This window comes from Larus michahellis, chromosome 5 (assembly GCF_964199755.1).
Source record: "Larus michahellis chromosome 5, bLarMic1.1, whole genome shotgun sequence".
Lineage (NCBI taxonomy): Eukaryota > Metazoa > Chordata > Aves > Charadriiformes > Laridae > Larus > Larus michahellis.
In genome coordinates, this window is record NC_133900.1 from 58,442,037 (window position 1) to 58,457,195 (window position 15,159).

Here is a 15,159-nt window from a genome sequence, read left to right on the forward strand (position 1 = left end):
ATTTATTAGTATGCTCTTCCAAATCTTCTCACAGGAGAAATCCATGTAACTGTAAGAGACAGTGAGACTCCTGGGGATCTAATGGTTGTCACAGTGTGAGACCACTGGCCTCGTCATGCCATTTATCCTGCTTTCTGCAGAGGCCGTGAAGCAACACATCATAGACCTGCCAAATAAAGGCCAAGCTGAAAACTTAAAGTGTCCTCTGCCAAAGTTTGATTGAACTTAGCAAAGTCCTAACTTCTGCAGGCTTCTTACGCAGCAAGCCAGAAATGTCTTCTGCAGCTTCTTTTTTAGTAGTACTTTAATTGCACACTTGAACGTAACATTTACTGAATTTGTATTATGGAATCTGCATCTTCTTCAAATTGTTTGGGAAGTGTACAAATGCATGCAAAAATCAGGTTAACAGCTGGTGTTCACGCATCTGTGAAAAATCTAGCACTCGCTTCGTGACTGTACGATAAATGCATGACCTTGATTTTCTTTTCCCTTTTAACAGGATAATGACAAACTAATTGACAACACTGCCGAAGTTAAGAAGTCATCCAAGTATCACCAAGCAGGGCTTCCGTAGCCCCCAGTTACGCGGGACACTTGCACAAACAGGTGGCCAAATTTGACAGCAGTAGATTAGCAACATTATCCCTTTTAATGGACGATCAAGGTTTTAGATGACGATTATCCAGCAAGAGCGTATGCAACAGTTACAATGTGTATAGACATACATCATGAAAACCTCTATATGGAGGTTTGCAGACAAACTATTGACAGATGCTATAAGGTATTATTGATAACAGGGTTATTCAGTAGTTAAAAAAAATGCGCTGCAATCTTCAGCTTCAAAATTTTTCTGCCACAACCTGCACAGGAAACACGTGGATCCTTAGACCGGTTCACCTGCACCCACCAAACTGCCTCCAGCTAGTGCTGATCCAGTTTTGACAGGGAAACACCAACACCTGACCTCTGCCAGTGCCCTGCATACGAGTGCAAGCTCTCGTTCCCGACATTATGCTTTCCCGCCCCGCGGAAGGGCAGCAACGGCCCCCCGGGGCCGCGGCTCAAGGCAGCCACAGGCCTTCCCGCCTCTGACCCTCACAAGACAAAATGGCGCCTGAGCGTGCGAGCCGTGAGCCCCGCCCCCTCGCCTGGCCTGCGGCCACGCCCACTCTACGTCACCTTCCGCCACGAGGCGGGGCAAGGAGAACGCTCCTCGCAGGAGCTTCCCACAGCGCTCCGGAAGAGCGACAGGCTCCACCCCTCCCGCCTCGCCTGTTTGGCCTGAGGCGTGCGTTCGCTTCGTGGATTGGTCCTCGGCCGCATCACTCTTAGCCTACCCGCTCGCTGATTGGCGGCGGTCTGTCGGAGGCCCGGAGGGGCGGGCTGAGGCGGTCGGTGGGCAGGAAGGCGCTATGGCGGCGGTGGCCCAGTGCGTGCGGGCCGCGCTGCGCCCGCGGTACCCGCTGCTGAGCTTCTCCCTGAGGTGAGGGTCGCGCCGCGCCGCCTGGCCCACATCGGTCGCGGCGGAACGGGTCCGCAGTCACCGCCTCGCCGTCGCCCGGCCAGGCCAGGAGGAGAGCGGGGCCCAGCCGCGCCGCGGTGGGGTGCTTCCCTCCCCGAGCCCCGGCCCTCTGGCTCTGCGCCGGGGAGCCCCTTCCTGCAGCCAGGACGGGATGGTGGTGCTGGGCCCCCGTTCCCCCGCCGCCCTTTGCTGGCTTCCCTTACCCTCCCCCGGAGAGCGGCTCGGCCAGGCGTTGCGGGGCCCTCCTGGCCCGGTCTTGAGCCCGAAGGCCTCCAGGCCTGGGGTCGGGATGTGGCGTGCGGGGATCCGAGGCCTTTTGGCGTTGCAGCACTGATCCACCTGCCCCGTCCGTGAACAGGTTTGCTCAGGTAGCTCGGCTAGTTCAGTCCAAGAAGCGTTAGGAAGGGATAAATTGCCATCTTCATGGTGACTGGCTTTTCTTGACGTGGTGTTTGCAAAATAGCAATGAGATACAGGAGTGACACAGAAGGTGCTTTTCCGTTGCTCTCCACTGTTCTCGTCGGTGTGTCTTCTGGGAGGCTGTTGCAGGTGATTGCATCACATAAACTAGATTTGCTTCCTGATAGAGTACTGTGCTGAAAATGAGCTTATATTGCCCTTAAAAGTGCTGCGATTTTAAAACTGAATTAGTCGACACTTACAAGCTGCTGCCCAGTGATTGTTCTCTTGCAGCAAAGTTATTTTTTGCAACAATTCAGACAGGCTAGCTTCAGTTACTTCTGATTAAAGGTTCTGCAAACAGTTTTTACAGACCTTGAATTGTTGTATTAATTTGTGCTTTAATGTGAGAATTTTGTACACATTGACGTGTCAAATAAAGTGTCGTCCAGAGTAAGAAACTTATTAATATTGTCCACGTGTTTTTGCCTTAGGACTTCTCCACGACTGCTTTGTGTAGCAACACAACAGAAAAATACTGGTCAGAACTTGGAAGAGGACCAGAGTCAGAGCCAAAATGAGCAGAAGGTTGAAGCCGGCTCTGCTGAAAAAATGTTAACGGAAGAAAAGGCCAAACTGGAAGAACAACTAAAAGACGTTACCGTAAGTGTCTTTTGGTCATCAGGTTGCATACTTCACAGACCGCATACTGAACAGCGCTCATTATGGGTTTTCCGTGCATGATGTGGATACAGTTGTGTGATTGCTGTTTAGTTGTTGAATAAAAACCTGCAATTCAATAATTTCTTTAAACTTAAGAGTAAATGTACTACAAGACCTGAGACCAAAATTAAGATTTTTGGATAGTTTCTTTTCAGTTTCTGGATGGAATTGGACCTTCTCCAGCCTGAAAATTTGTAACTGAGTTTTGCTGACTTCAGTTCACTTAAGTTTTACTCAGTGGAGAAATAACTTTTGTAAGCCCATGGAAGGGTTTGAATGTGTCTTTGATGTGTGTATTTGCGTGTGCTAAAAGTAGGCTTTCTGAAAGCAGCTGCTGACTTTTCAAAGGTCAGGGTTAATGATGCTTAGCTTTTCTATAATAGTGTACTTATTAGGTAATTAAAAACTGGAAGTTTCAAACCTTCTCTGTTGGAGAGCTCTTCAAACACAAGGCTGAAGCGTCTCATTCCCTCTGTGTGGCATAGTGTATCTTGCATTTTCTCCCACGTGCGGCTTGAGCAGAGGGTGGAGGATGCCCTGAAAAGTGGGAGGTGTGGATTAAACAAAGGTGTTGCTTTTCTGGATGAGTGCTTTATACAAAATGTCTTTCTAGAGTGTTTGAGACTTTGAGAGGTAGCCCAGAAGCTTCTCTAGAAGCAGCACCTATCATAATTGGATTGAGTTTCCTTTCTGTTGCCCTTCCCAAAGCACTGAAGGACAAAGCTGAGATGTCATTTAGCATCTTTGGTGACAGGATTTGCTATTGGCTACCTAACATGTCTCTTCAGTCAACTCGTTGACTATTTTTATTCTGTTTTGATTCTTCATTAAGCATGCGAAGGTCAAGCATATTCAGAGTGGAAGCCTAACATGGAATTCTGGGTTAGGTGGTGAAGCATTCAACCTGAAGTGCCTAAGTTTGTTGAATTTCATTCTTAGTATTGAATTTTCATTCTTCATTTATCTGCTCTTAGATGGCCATATTGCTAGCATAGACCAAAACTTAACCTGAACGACAGAGGAGTTAGACTTCATAGTATGTGAAGTTTGAAGTAACTGGCGGACACTCATTTGCCATAGTGTCAAAATACCTTATGACTGATGAAGGCTTTCTGTGAACATACGTCAGAAAAAGCAGAAATCTTTGATCCATAAAACTTGATATATCTGTAGAGTTAAAATTTTTTTCCAGCTAACTTATTGACAAATACTAAGAGTCTGGAGACCCCTCTGAGTTCATTTCGGTTACTTCTGTCTGCACTGAAGTGAAGGAAACATCTGCCTTGGTGGGAAGGATGCTGTGATAAGTGTCATGTTGTCTTCAGATTACTCATTAGATGGTGGGTTTAGGCTATGTAACTGTTTAAAATGCTGGTTTATATTGAATATGCTGTTGTGAATTATTGTGAACCATCCAACCACCAGGAATGAAATCTCTTCTGTTACTGGTTTTTCTTCTTTAGGACAAGTACAAGCGTGCCTTGGCAGATGCAGAAAACGTGAGGCAAAGAAGCCAGAAACTGGTAGAAGAGGCAAAGTTATACGGTCAGTGGAGACTCCCTGTGTGTATGCTCATAAGACCCAGGAAATGCAAAGCCCGGAAAATTGAGCTGACTGGCCCACAGTTTTGACAAGTTGTACTTCCCAGTGATTCTGACTACTTGGTTAAAAAATGTATTTGAGGCAGAGAGGTTTGAGCAGTTCCTCACTTTGCATCAGACTTGTAATCATCTCGCTAGACAAAGATGAGACTTACACTGCTACAGTAAACAACTTGAACTCTTTAAATTTGGTGTCTGATTTCCTACAATATGTACTGCAGGAGTAGATTTTTCAGTGAGGTTTGTGTCCTGAAGTTTGCTTTTTTTCACACACTTTGGTCTTGAAATTGACTGCCAAAACCTGAACCAAGAGCATGGAATACTAGCTTTCCTTCTGGTTTGGGTTTGGTTTTTTTTTTGTTCTTGGTGTTTATTTTGGGTTTGGTTCTTTTTTGGCTCTTCTGAATACAGAAGTTTTAATTTCTGAATATGGGGTCTTCAGTTAATGTGTACTGTAAGAAAAAGCATTTCTCAGTTACATAGTATTCTTGTACCGTTTCATGGATGTTTCAATGCTTCATCCTGAAGATGATTTTCAATAAGCATTGTTTCACTAATATGCTACTTAATGCAGAAGGGCTTTGAGTCACGTCTGAGTTCAGAGATGCTATAATAGAAATAAACATTCAAATAAAATTTCTCATTATAAATTACAGATAATCTGCATGATTTTATCATTAGTATATGACTGCTTTTGCTGTTGAAGGAAGAGAAGCTCATTTCTCAGACTTGCAAAAATTCACAGAGATGCAGTCACAGGTATCTGCAGAAATAACACACGCAAAACATAAAACCCAACCAAAACAAATCACCTTCTGAAGAGTTTGGTTATTTGGTTTGATCCAGATCCCTAGACGACTGGTTAATCTGGTTTTGGGACACTTCTGCCTTAACCACAGTTCTAGTTTTAATCGAAAACCTCAATTCATTTGTTCATACTTTTGGAACTACTTGGACACTGTTAGTTACAGTTCTATAAAGAGCTCTATAAAGAACTCTATGGAGTTGTGCAGTTGTTAAAGTTGTCTCAGACCCTTTCCTGAGAACTAGCTGATCCCTATAGATCTTGCAAGGTGTTTATGTAGTTTTTTTGTTTAAACCTAAGAAAGACTTGTCCTCTGGTAATGCTGCTCATATTGCTTCTTGGTAAGGGGAAAAAAAGACATCTAATATGTGAGTTAGAGTTGAAAAGGCTGTCTGTGGCTTAAAAGAAAAGGAACAAAGCTACCAAAATGCAGTGCAGTTTGTCAGTGGCTTACCTCTACATTGAAATGTGTTATTCTAGTGAATCATTTTGATTTTTCATGATTTCTAGAGACAGTTTGCCTTAAGTGAGATTAGTCCAGATTCTTTTAGTGTGAGCCAGAGAACAGCTTCAGGATGCAGACTATCATTAGCTTAGGAATTGCTTTGTCTTTACAAAGGCGTAGCTTCTGACTCAATAAATGCGGTTTGTAGTGGGAAGGGAGAGGTGTGAATTCTTTCCATTCAAGGCAGAATCCCCGTTCATCGTTCAGACTCCTAGTCAGTCTGACTACATGCTTTTTCTTCTGCAAGTATTTTTAGCTCATCATATTAAAGGGTAGGAATAGGGTAACATAATGCTTCGAACTTCAGGTGAATCCCAGGATGAGGGAGACGTGAAGAAACTACATTAAGCCATCTGAAGGTTTTGGTAACTTCAGTTAGAATGTTAACTGTTAATGTCAGATCATCAGTGTAACTTTACCTCTTTTAAGTATTAAGTTGAAATACATTTTTCCCATAGAACTAGAAGAGTTGGTGTAGATTTCAAGGTATCTATCTGTAATAGTTCTGTATTATCAAGTAAAATTGTGAAGGACATTTTACCGCAAATGTTTACAATATCATGTACCTTGTTAAAAACCTAAAAGAGAACAGATTATTTCTGAGGTTTTGGGGTTGTGTTTGGTTGGGTTTTTTTAATGCCTGTTTCCCTCAGTGGTGTAATCCCAGACCCTTCTCTTATTTCTTTTTAGGGATTCAGAGCTTCTGCAAGGACTTACTAGAAGTTGCAGACATCTTGGAGAAAGCAACAGAAAGTGTTCCAAAAGAAGAAATTAAGGATGAAAATCCTCACCTGAAGAGCTTATACGAAGGTCTTGTTATGACAGAAGTACAGATTCAAAAAGTGTTTAAAAAACACGGCCTGCTCAGACTGAATCCTGTCGGAGCCAAGTTTGATCCCTACGAACACGAAGCGTTGTTCCATGCTCCCATGGAAGGGAAGGAGCCTGGCACTATTGCATTAGTATCCAAGATTGGCTATAAGCTGCATGGGCGTACACTGCGGCCTGCCTTGGTGGGTGTTGTGAAAGACGCTTAAAATGCTTAATCTGAGAATTTAAAATGCCATACAACTATTAAACAGCTGGATGGTTTTTCTCTTACACCATGTTTTCCTCATTCCTCTGCCCCCTGAGAGGTTTATATGAATTGGTTGAGGTCTCCTAGTGAAAATGAAGCAGACAATTAAATTCTCTTGCTTAGTGGCCTTCAACATCACTGTTCCGTAAGCTGTCGTCTTAAGTGTGAAATACAAGAGCCATTAAGCCCTCAAATGCTTTAGATGATAACATTTTTTTACCACTGTTGCTACCAAAGGTGCACTAAATTGAAAGCAACGAAATGCTCACAAGAATTTTCCCATCTCATGTTTATCACTTCGTGTAGACTGAAAATCCAAATAGTGGTTCAAACACTTCCTTTTGTTTTATAGGATGTAACATTGCAGAAGTGGGTGAAATAGTACAAATAACCTGTTTTCTGCAAGCGTCTGTCAGCTTTTACACACATGTGATAAATGCCCTTTTTTGTCTATTCAGAAATAATTTTTCTCAACAACTGAAATTGAAACCTTTGTGAATTCTGACCTGTAAATAAAAGGCAATGGAGAGTAGACAACTTTTGTAATTCTTCTACCCTTTGTGTTCTGTAGTAATGTTGACTCAAGAAAACCATCTAATACTTGTATGGCATTGAAGAACCTATAGAATTTATCCTATCTCTGGATTTTTAATTTAATATTGTATAAATTGGTTTAAACAATTTTGATAGTCTTGTAACTTCCAAGCTTTACAATCAGTTTGTTATGCAAACTGTAGTTACAACCCTGCTGAAAGCCAGAATACCCAAAGAAGCAAGTAGCTGAGAGTTTGGTATATGCTGTCTCTTAGAATTACATAAATAATTGCATGAAAGTGGCTCAAACAAAAATGTGAATTTAGTTTCATCTCCATTTCTTGCATTTACTCAGCTTGGATCTTAAGTTGCAACAGAACTTTTCCCATACGCAGCTCTCACCATGTCTAACTCCAGCTGCTGCTCCCAATCCTGCAGAATCAGGCTAAAATACAATATGTGATTAACCAAATGCTTTGTCCTACATTTGTCTGGTCACCTGGATAGGAGTGGATGGAACTCGGCAAATTGCACAGCTGACAAAGCATCTGTCCTCTTGTATCCTCAAAGCCCACACATTTAACACAGAGGACAGAAACTTCAAACTTATGCATGTTATTAGGACTAGTTAAACAGTAAGTACTTCTAAATTTTTCACCCTTGTTTCTGGCTGTCTTGCATTAAGGACCTTCTTACCTAAGGTCAAGTTGGGTTTTTTTTTTTGGTTCAGATACAGAGTTGCCAACAGCTTACTGAACAGTAGGCCACCTTATGGTGAGAAGTGATTACTTGTCCCATAAGACATTTTTTCCAGCGCTGGTTTGCCTCATGGGAATCAGACAGTTAACTAGGAACAACCTAAGCCCATACTACTGTTTGGGGATTAACCATGTTTAAGGATTCATTCATTCTTTCTCAACTCTTAAGAAAGAAAATCAATGCTTTGACTGGGCAGGGGAGGGAGGATAATTTTTGGTGTGCGTGAAAAGACAACTACAGTGCAAAGATTAAATGTAACACTACAGGGGAAAAAAAAGGGGAATCCATATACTTAAATTCAATTTGGAAGTAACTTTCTTCCATCTGGGCTAGAGCACGCTGTAGCTGTGTGAAGCAGGACTGAAGAAACAGTTTTGTTGCACTCTGATTGGAACCTGTGCTCAACTACTCTGCCACATTCCTCTTCAGAACGGTCATGTGTTGTTCTGTCCCCTCCCAACCCCACTATCTAAACTAAATCTAATAACTTCATTAGTATAGAAGTTTTTCCAGTAGGGTAATTAAAACAGACAGCTTCTTCCCTGGCAGACTAAGATTTTGTTAATGAGCTTCCCAGCACCTCACACAAACTGTCTTTTTTGGACTACATTACTTCATTCAGGGTATTTCTAAACACAAGTTACTGTTACACGTTCAACACAAGACACAAACTAATATCTTTAAAGCTCATAACTGTCTCATTTAAGTAAGTAAGTGATTCCTTTTCCTCTGCCTGCCCTTTCAGAGCTTCAGTCTTCACCAAGAGCTCAAAACATCTTGCACTCTGCCGTCCAACAATAAGAAGCGCTGAAGAAATCAAGACCAGAGGGAGGTGGTTCTGAAATTTAAGCATAAGAGCAGCTACCACCAGTACCTCTGGCTTAGCTATTTCATAAAGACCACTTCTCCACCCATCACCATTTAGCTAAATGCATCTCCATTTGTTATTGCAAAGACTTCAACCGTTTTCCTCATTACACAAGCTATGTTACCATCAAATCAATAATAGAAAGAAACTTTAATACAAGTTTATTTACCAATATACAATGCAAAAACCTAGTAAAATGCTGAGTGTGCACAACATCAGATAGGTTTTACATGATTTCAGCACAGGCATTTGTGTGTCTGGCACAGCTGCACCAGGACACTATTCAAATGAGTGCAACATTCCCTTTAAGGAAGCAGCTGATGAGCTGAACATGCTCACCAGGTACCTTCCTTCACAGTATTTAATGTGTCATCACTTAAGAGCAATTGGGGCACATGCAAAAACATTTTGCAAGATGAGATAGTAAACCAAAAAGCTAATTAAATCTGTTACAGTTGCAAAGAACTTTGATGCAGCCACCACACAAGAGAATAATGGCAGAGTGCTTAGTTTGTGTGATTTACAAGGCAGTTTATGGTCAAAGGCTCGTGCAAACCTACTCACGCTGTTATTAATGCTTGCAGGGACTGCAACGAAACGTAGGGCAGGAGGGTCTGTGTCCAGAATACTCTGTAACAAGCCCTTCTGCGCTGGGTAATACACACAGAATGGAGATTAATGCTCCCTTGTTACCTAGTGAGCAAATATTACTGTAAAACATCAGCGGGACTGGACTGATTGAAGTAAACATACAGCATTAAAACAGACTTATTGCTGCCTCTATCAGTAGCAGATCAGTATTTTGAATAGCTTATGGAGTGACACTTTTTCATAGGTTTACATCAATGCTGTTAGGACAGATACTATCATTAGTAATATCTTTAATTAGAAAAGTCAAGAGCATTAAGCATATAAAACACCTTTTCATTAGCAACATGAAGGCGAGGTTATTCGTACAGTACAGGAAGCACTTCCAGATCAACAGAAGATACAAGTTGAAGAGCTCTTTGCCATGTTTTTTTTCTCAGCCCCTTCACCACAGAAGAGAAGCAGCGTAGCTCTAGTAAGTTGCTGGATTAATATAACTGCATCTCAATTTAAAAACAAACAAACAATCAAACAAAAAAACAGCAGCTCATAACAAAGGAATGCTTAGACTAAATCAGTTCCATGTGAAAATATGGAACAGCAGCATCCTCTAGTGCAAGTCACCTTTAAAATTAAAAGCATAGCTGACAATGAGACATTGCTTCTAGGGAAGCCCTTTCCAAGGGACTAGTATTTGCTAAAGCAAACATTTACCACCTTGAATTCGCTTGCAAGTATAAAATAAATATTGATATCCATATTTCATACATTAAAAATACTTTATTTTACATTCATTTTGATGTTCAATAAGTTACGTCTAGCACCAAAGAAACATTTTGGAGGGGCTGAGGAATTAAGAAACTACAAAATGTAAATGCAGAATTCACTTCAACATTTAAGTGACTCGTTGGTGCCTAGATTTTTTTTTTTAAGTTACTGTTCAGATGGGCTTTAGACTATTGCTTCAGTTAGACTTCGATGTGCCAAAACAGTGTAGAAATACAAAAATCACGGATCTGAGAAAATAATAATTAAAAAAACCCCTCAGTTCTTTTAAACTCCCAGCTACATGCAGAGTTGAGGCTCCGGAACACTTATCAGTAATGGTATGTTATGGCAGTTAGGTAACAAGTTACAGGAAGAACCAAATTGCATAACTAGAATACTAGAAAGAAAGGCTGAGCTTCCCTTCCACGGGAGTAGGACAGAGAAAATAACCAAGGGTTTATACCTTATGAACTTGTGTGCTCTTTGTACATGCATATAGGGTGGAAGTGGGTCTTAAAAGCTACTCTGCACATTGCAGTTAGTTCCATTGCTGCCAAGCAGAGACAGTTCTGGCTCAAGTACTCCACAAGAAGCCACCTACACGTAAGCCAAACAAAATATTACATCCGAGAGGACATAGCCCTTACCTTTTTTGAAGGGACATAACATCACAAGCTCAAAAGAAAAAGGCACTAGAGTTTTGGTTTTTTCTTCCATAGAAATGCTGGCTTTGTAATTGTACCCCTTTTATTCTAAACTCACTGGTAACGCTATTTTGGTAATGCTGGACACATTAACTAAAACCCAGTTCTGATCAGTATACCTCTGCCAAGGTGCAGAATTAATACTGTTTTAAGATTTTGTGGTATCCTCACTGACTACAGCCCAAAGCATCAAACCGAGATGTTGTTTCCAGTGCTTGCACTTGTTCGGAAGCCAGTGAAGTTCCATGTTTTGGCACACCTGTGCTCCAGGAGACCTGCCCAGCTGGCCTCCAGTCACAGCTTCCTGCTCTGGACATGAGCGGCAGACAGGCTTAGGCACAAGTAACACTGTGCCATCTTCCATGGGGCAACCACCAATTTTTATTCATTTGATTAAATACCACCATGGGAATTTAAGGATGAAGCGAGTATAAAAATCGTTTTCTAGTCCTCCTTCAACATGTTTCCCCTAATCGGTACAGCACTGTGGATCTGGCATTTGTTACGCGCTGTGTTATATCACCAGCTGGCGCCTGTCGCAAGCACCCAGTTGAGACCATAGTCGTTAGAGTTGTGACGAGTTATCTGTCACGGTGCACTGTTCTCCCTGCACTGCGCTGCATTCACAGTTCTCCTACCATGTCAGTCATTTCAACAGGTTTAGTCCGGTACATTTCAAGTTATGTGCAATTAGAACCCTGTAATGGCTTGATTTACAGCTCCGTACTTTAGGACCAGACCATGCTGGCTGTGTATTTTTACCTAATCTGTATCACTTCTCATTTTTGTTTTTAAAAAACAATCATCATCTCAGTCAGCACTCTCTGTTTGAGAATCTCGCTCCCTGTCCCTCACAATCAAATCCAGAAGGAGGCAGCTACACCTCCTCAGCCCGTAGAAGCTTGGAAGTTACAGATATCAAAGGAGGAGGAGTAGGCTCCCCCCACAAGAAGAAACTGATTTTGCTTCCTGGGGCTCCCAACCCCTGCAAGAAAACTCACCGCCTATTTTTCCCAAACCCCATTTCTGGCCCAAATCAGCTACTTCACAGTAGTGCTGACCCCTTCTCCGGAACAGAGCACCACAGCTGCCCTGTACTCCTGCAACTTCGCTACGAGTGAATTAACATCGAAGCTTCAGTGGGGTCTGTTTCAGCAAACACATCAAAGCTATGTCCGGACCAGCTGGGTGTGAAGGCAGTAGCTCTTCAAGAACCCTTTCCACAGCACAAGTACCTGGAGGCATCTCACCTACCATATTTCATTCCTTCTACTCCCTGCCATGGCTCATCCCTGCTGTATTCTCAACAGAAACTCTCACCCCGCTGTCCCAGTGCCTCGGCTGTAGTTACTAAGGAGAATGTTCGGAAACCTTAGCAATGGTCACAAAAATCCCCGCTCGGCATGCTCCTGAGCTCAGGACTTTTGTAACCTTCACTTTGCTGCCAGCATTACGCCAAAAAAAAAAACAACAAAACAAAAAAAGGGAGAAGAAGGTTTCATTTGCTGAAAACTATCTCCCCCCTTCAAAAAAACAAGCAAGGATTACACAGATATTCATTTGTCCAGCAGCAAGGAGTAAAGCACTCTGGGACTACTGGTCTTGAATAAGTTCACATGAAAGAAATCTGTTCTAATAATGTACCAAAAGCAGTGAAATCCAATGTAGAAGTTTCACAATTAAGTATTTTCCATGATCCAAAGCTAAAGTCTATTTGAACCACGGATCATGAATACTGTGGGGGTTTACATATTTGCTTTTTTGTTGTTGTTAAGGGACATAATTTCTGTATCTTTGGGGAGGGAAGGAAAAAATAACGGAGTTCTTGAGGCTCTAATGGGCCTCTGCTGTGTTTTTTCAGATCAGCTGAGTTTCATGAAGCATCCCTGGATATCCAACCGCTTTCTGTGAGAAAGTTTAAAATCCTTTTCTTCAGTACCTTATCTAAGTAACTGGGAAGGCGACTCTTTGAAGGAATTCCTTGTCTTTTTTGGAGATGGTCTTTAATGATTATAGTTTTTACAGTCACATAACGTGCAGGACTCAAATTTAGAGAGCTGCAGAGCACCTTTTCCCGGTCCGATAGGAGTTCAAAGCCAGGCAGGTTTTCAATGGCAGCAAATTCACCCTCTTTACCGTCTTCCTTCCCTCTCTTAGAACTAGCTATGTTTTTGTTCTCCTTCCTCTTTTCCCGTTTATGCCTGGCTGCCTCGTATTCTGCCGACTCTTCCATTTTGGTGATTCCATTTCGACGATACCGCTGCAGCTCCCGAATCTTTGCTCGAAGTATCCTCTCCTTGTGCATGTTCTCAAAGAAGTCTTCAAACTCCTTGCAAGACATGAACTGGTACAGAGGCCTCAGTTTCAGCCTCAACTCCTTCTCTTCTTTTGTGATCTTTCGTTTGGGAGCTTTCTCCTTGTCCTTTTTATCCTTCCCCAGAAAGGCCGGTACCAAGTTATAGTCTCGCGCAATGTTCTTCCGCCGTTGCCTCTCCTTGAGTTTCCTTACATACATGTCTACATGAGCTCTTTTTAACTCTATTTCCACATCATCGTCATCATAGTTCACCGAAAGGCCACTGATCAGAGTCTCCGCATCTTGATCATATTCAATCTCGTAGTCATCCCGAAGCGGCATGTATCCCAGCTGCTGCTGCTCAGCCACCGATATATCCAATGGTGGGAGCGGCGTGGTCAAGCTAGGAGAAAGCGGGCCGCCGCTGGGACACGTGTGATCCGTTACTCTGTTGGGAATAGTGTCAGGGATGCAGGCTTTTCCCAGGTTGCCGTGGATATACATGCTCACATAGTGTTCCATCACCTCCTGAGGCGTTCGGGAGGCTCCCACGTGAGCAGCCATGTCCTCCTAAATGGAAAATAAGGAGGAACGATAAAATGATTCCCATTACATCTCCAGCACAATGCGCACTCAGGTAACAGCACGACTTCTTGTTCCCTGCTCCTCAAAAGCCAACTCACAATGCCTAAACTTTTCTAGCAATACTGAAGTTAGCCGCGTTTCCATCAGATCTGCATTTTTAGGTCCAGATAAGTATTTACAAGCGCAGGGGGCATGTAAACCACGGAAAGAGCTCAGGAACATCACCAAGGCAAGCTGCACCAGATCCTCTAGCTACAGGAACACTATCGAGACACTGGATCCCCATGGCGATTCCTGAGTATCCATTGCTCAAAAAGTAAGCTTACCATCACCAGGAAGCTGCCTCAGTCCCAAGCCAGCACTGAGATCACTACATGTTCGGATTTTGCTCATTTATATTGCATTGCCGAAGTACTTTTAGAGCAATATAGAAATAAAGAAAGAGCGTATTTACAGTAAGAAAGATAGCATTTACTCTTTTCTAGTTATTTAAGAACTAAAGCTACAATAATGATAAACTTCATTATTTTCACAAAGGCTTCACATTTAATGAAGCAGAATATAATCAAGTAACAATGAATCAAATTATGACGCTTTTCACTGCTGCTTTATTAAAACGAGCCTGACTGTACAGCACACAGAAGGCAAGCAGCAACTTTGCAGCTGTGACATCCTGAAGAAAAAGACAGTAAGAAGAAGAGGGGATAGATCTGTAACGCAGACAGGCTGGGGGGAAGGCACAGGATGGAACTTGAGGTAGCGACAGGTCCGAGAAGCCTGAAGCGCTCCTTGAAGCGACACTTCTCCCACAGTAGCCCACGTAAAGGCCACCAAGCCGGCAGGCGGCCACCCGCACCTGCCAGCCAGCCAGGCCGCAGTCCCCGCACCGCCTCGGAGCGGGGGGCGACAGCGGGGCCTCCTGTCAGGACGCCGCGCGTCCCCCGCCGCTGCCAGGCCCGCGGGCCCCCTCAGCCCAGGCCGGCGGCCCCCCCTCAGGCCGGCGGCCCCCGCTGCCCCCCGCACCCGCCGCCCCAGGCCTAGGGAGCGCCCGCCGCGGCACTTACCCAGTTGCCGAAGCCGAACTGCTCGATGGCGTCCAACAGCAGCTGCTCCTCCCGGCTGCTCCAGCCGCCCTCGGCCTCGGCGCCCCAGAGGGTGAAGCGACCGCCGTCGACGAGCTGGTAGCCGTGCCATCGTCGGTGCGGGCCGATCTCGGCACCCGCCGAGAAGCAGTCGGGGCAGAGCTCGATGTCGGCGCACTCGGTGCAGCGGAAGCGGAGGGAACTCACCTCGGCCAGGCAGTACACGCAGTACTTCTTCCCCAGTTCCGCCATCTTACCCCGCCCGCCGGCCGGCCGCGCGCACGCGCCGGCACGCCCCCGCTTCGGCACCGCCAATGGCCGCCCGCCCGGAGGGCGGGG

General features: G+C 43.9%; 2 protein-coding genes across 2 annotated transcripts; one reads left to right on the forward strand and one right to left on the reverse strand.

Annotated features, from left to right (window-relative positions):
* The first annotated feature begins 1,180 nt into the window (after nt 1–1,180).
* On the forward strand, nt 1,181–7,317 carry GRPEL1 (GrpE like 1, mitochondrial). The gene is made up of 4 exons (XM_074587514.1): nt 1,181–1,486; nt 2,419–2,587; nt 4,111–4,192; nt 6,249–7,317. Exons 1-4 carry the CDS (start codon nt 1,416–1,418, stop codon nt 6,593–6,595), a joined length of 669 nt encoding a protein of 222 aa, XP_074443615.1. The 5' UTR covers nt 1,181–1,415; the 3' UTR covers nt 6,596–7,317.
* A 1,612-nt stretch (nt 7,318–8,929) lies between these two features.
* Nucleotides 8,930–15,115, reverse strand: TADA2B (transcriptional adaptor 2B). The gene is made up of 2 exons (XM_074587512.1): nt 14,803–15,115; nt 8,930–13,723 (listed from the first exon to the last, which is right to left on the reverse strand). Exons 1-2 carry the CDS (start codon nt 15,070–15,072, stop codon nt 12,731–12,733), a joined length of 1,263 nt encoding a protein of 420 aa, XP_074443613.1. The 5' UTR covers nt 15,073–15,115; the 3' UTR covers nt 8,930–12,730.
* Between the last annotated feature and the right edge of the window lie 44 nt (nt 15,116–15,159).

Coding starts and splice junctions, on each gene's coding strand:
- GRPEL1 (XM_074587514.1), top strand. CDS start 1,416: ATGGCGGCGGTGGCCCAGTGCGTGCGGGCCGCGCTGCGCCCGCGGTAC. Junction 1,487..2,418: donor CTGCTGAGCTTCTCCCTGAG/GTGAGGGTCGCG, acceptor TTTTTGCCTTAG/GACTTCTCCACGACTGCTTT. Junction 2,588..4,110: donor AACAACTAAAAGACGTTACC/GTAAGTGTCTTT, acceptor TTTCTTCTTTAG/GACAAGTACAAGCGTGCCTT.
- TADA2B (XM_074587512.1), bottom strand. CDS start 15,072: ATGGCGGAACTGGGGAAGAAGTACTGCGTGTACTGCCTGGCCGAGGTG. Junction 13,724..14,802: donor AGTTCGGCTTCGGCAACTGG/GTAAGTGCCGCG, acceptor TTTTCCATTTAG/GAGGACATGGCTGCTCACGT.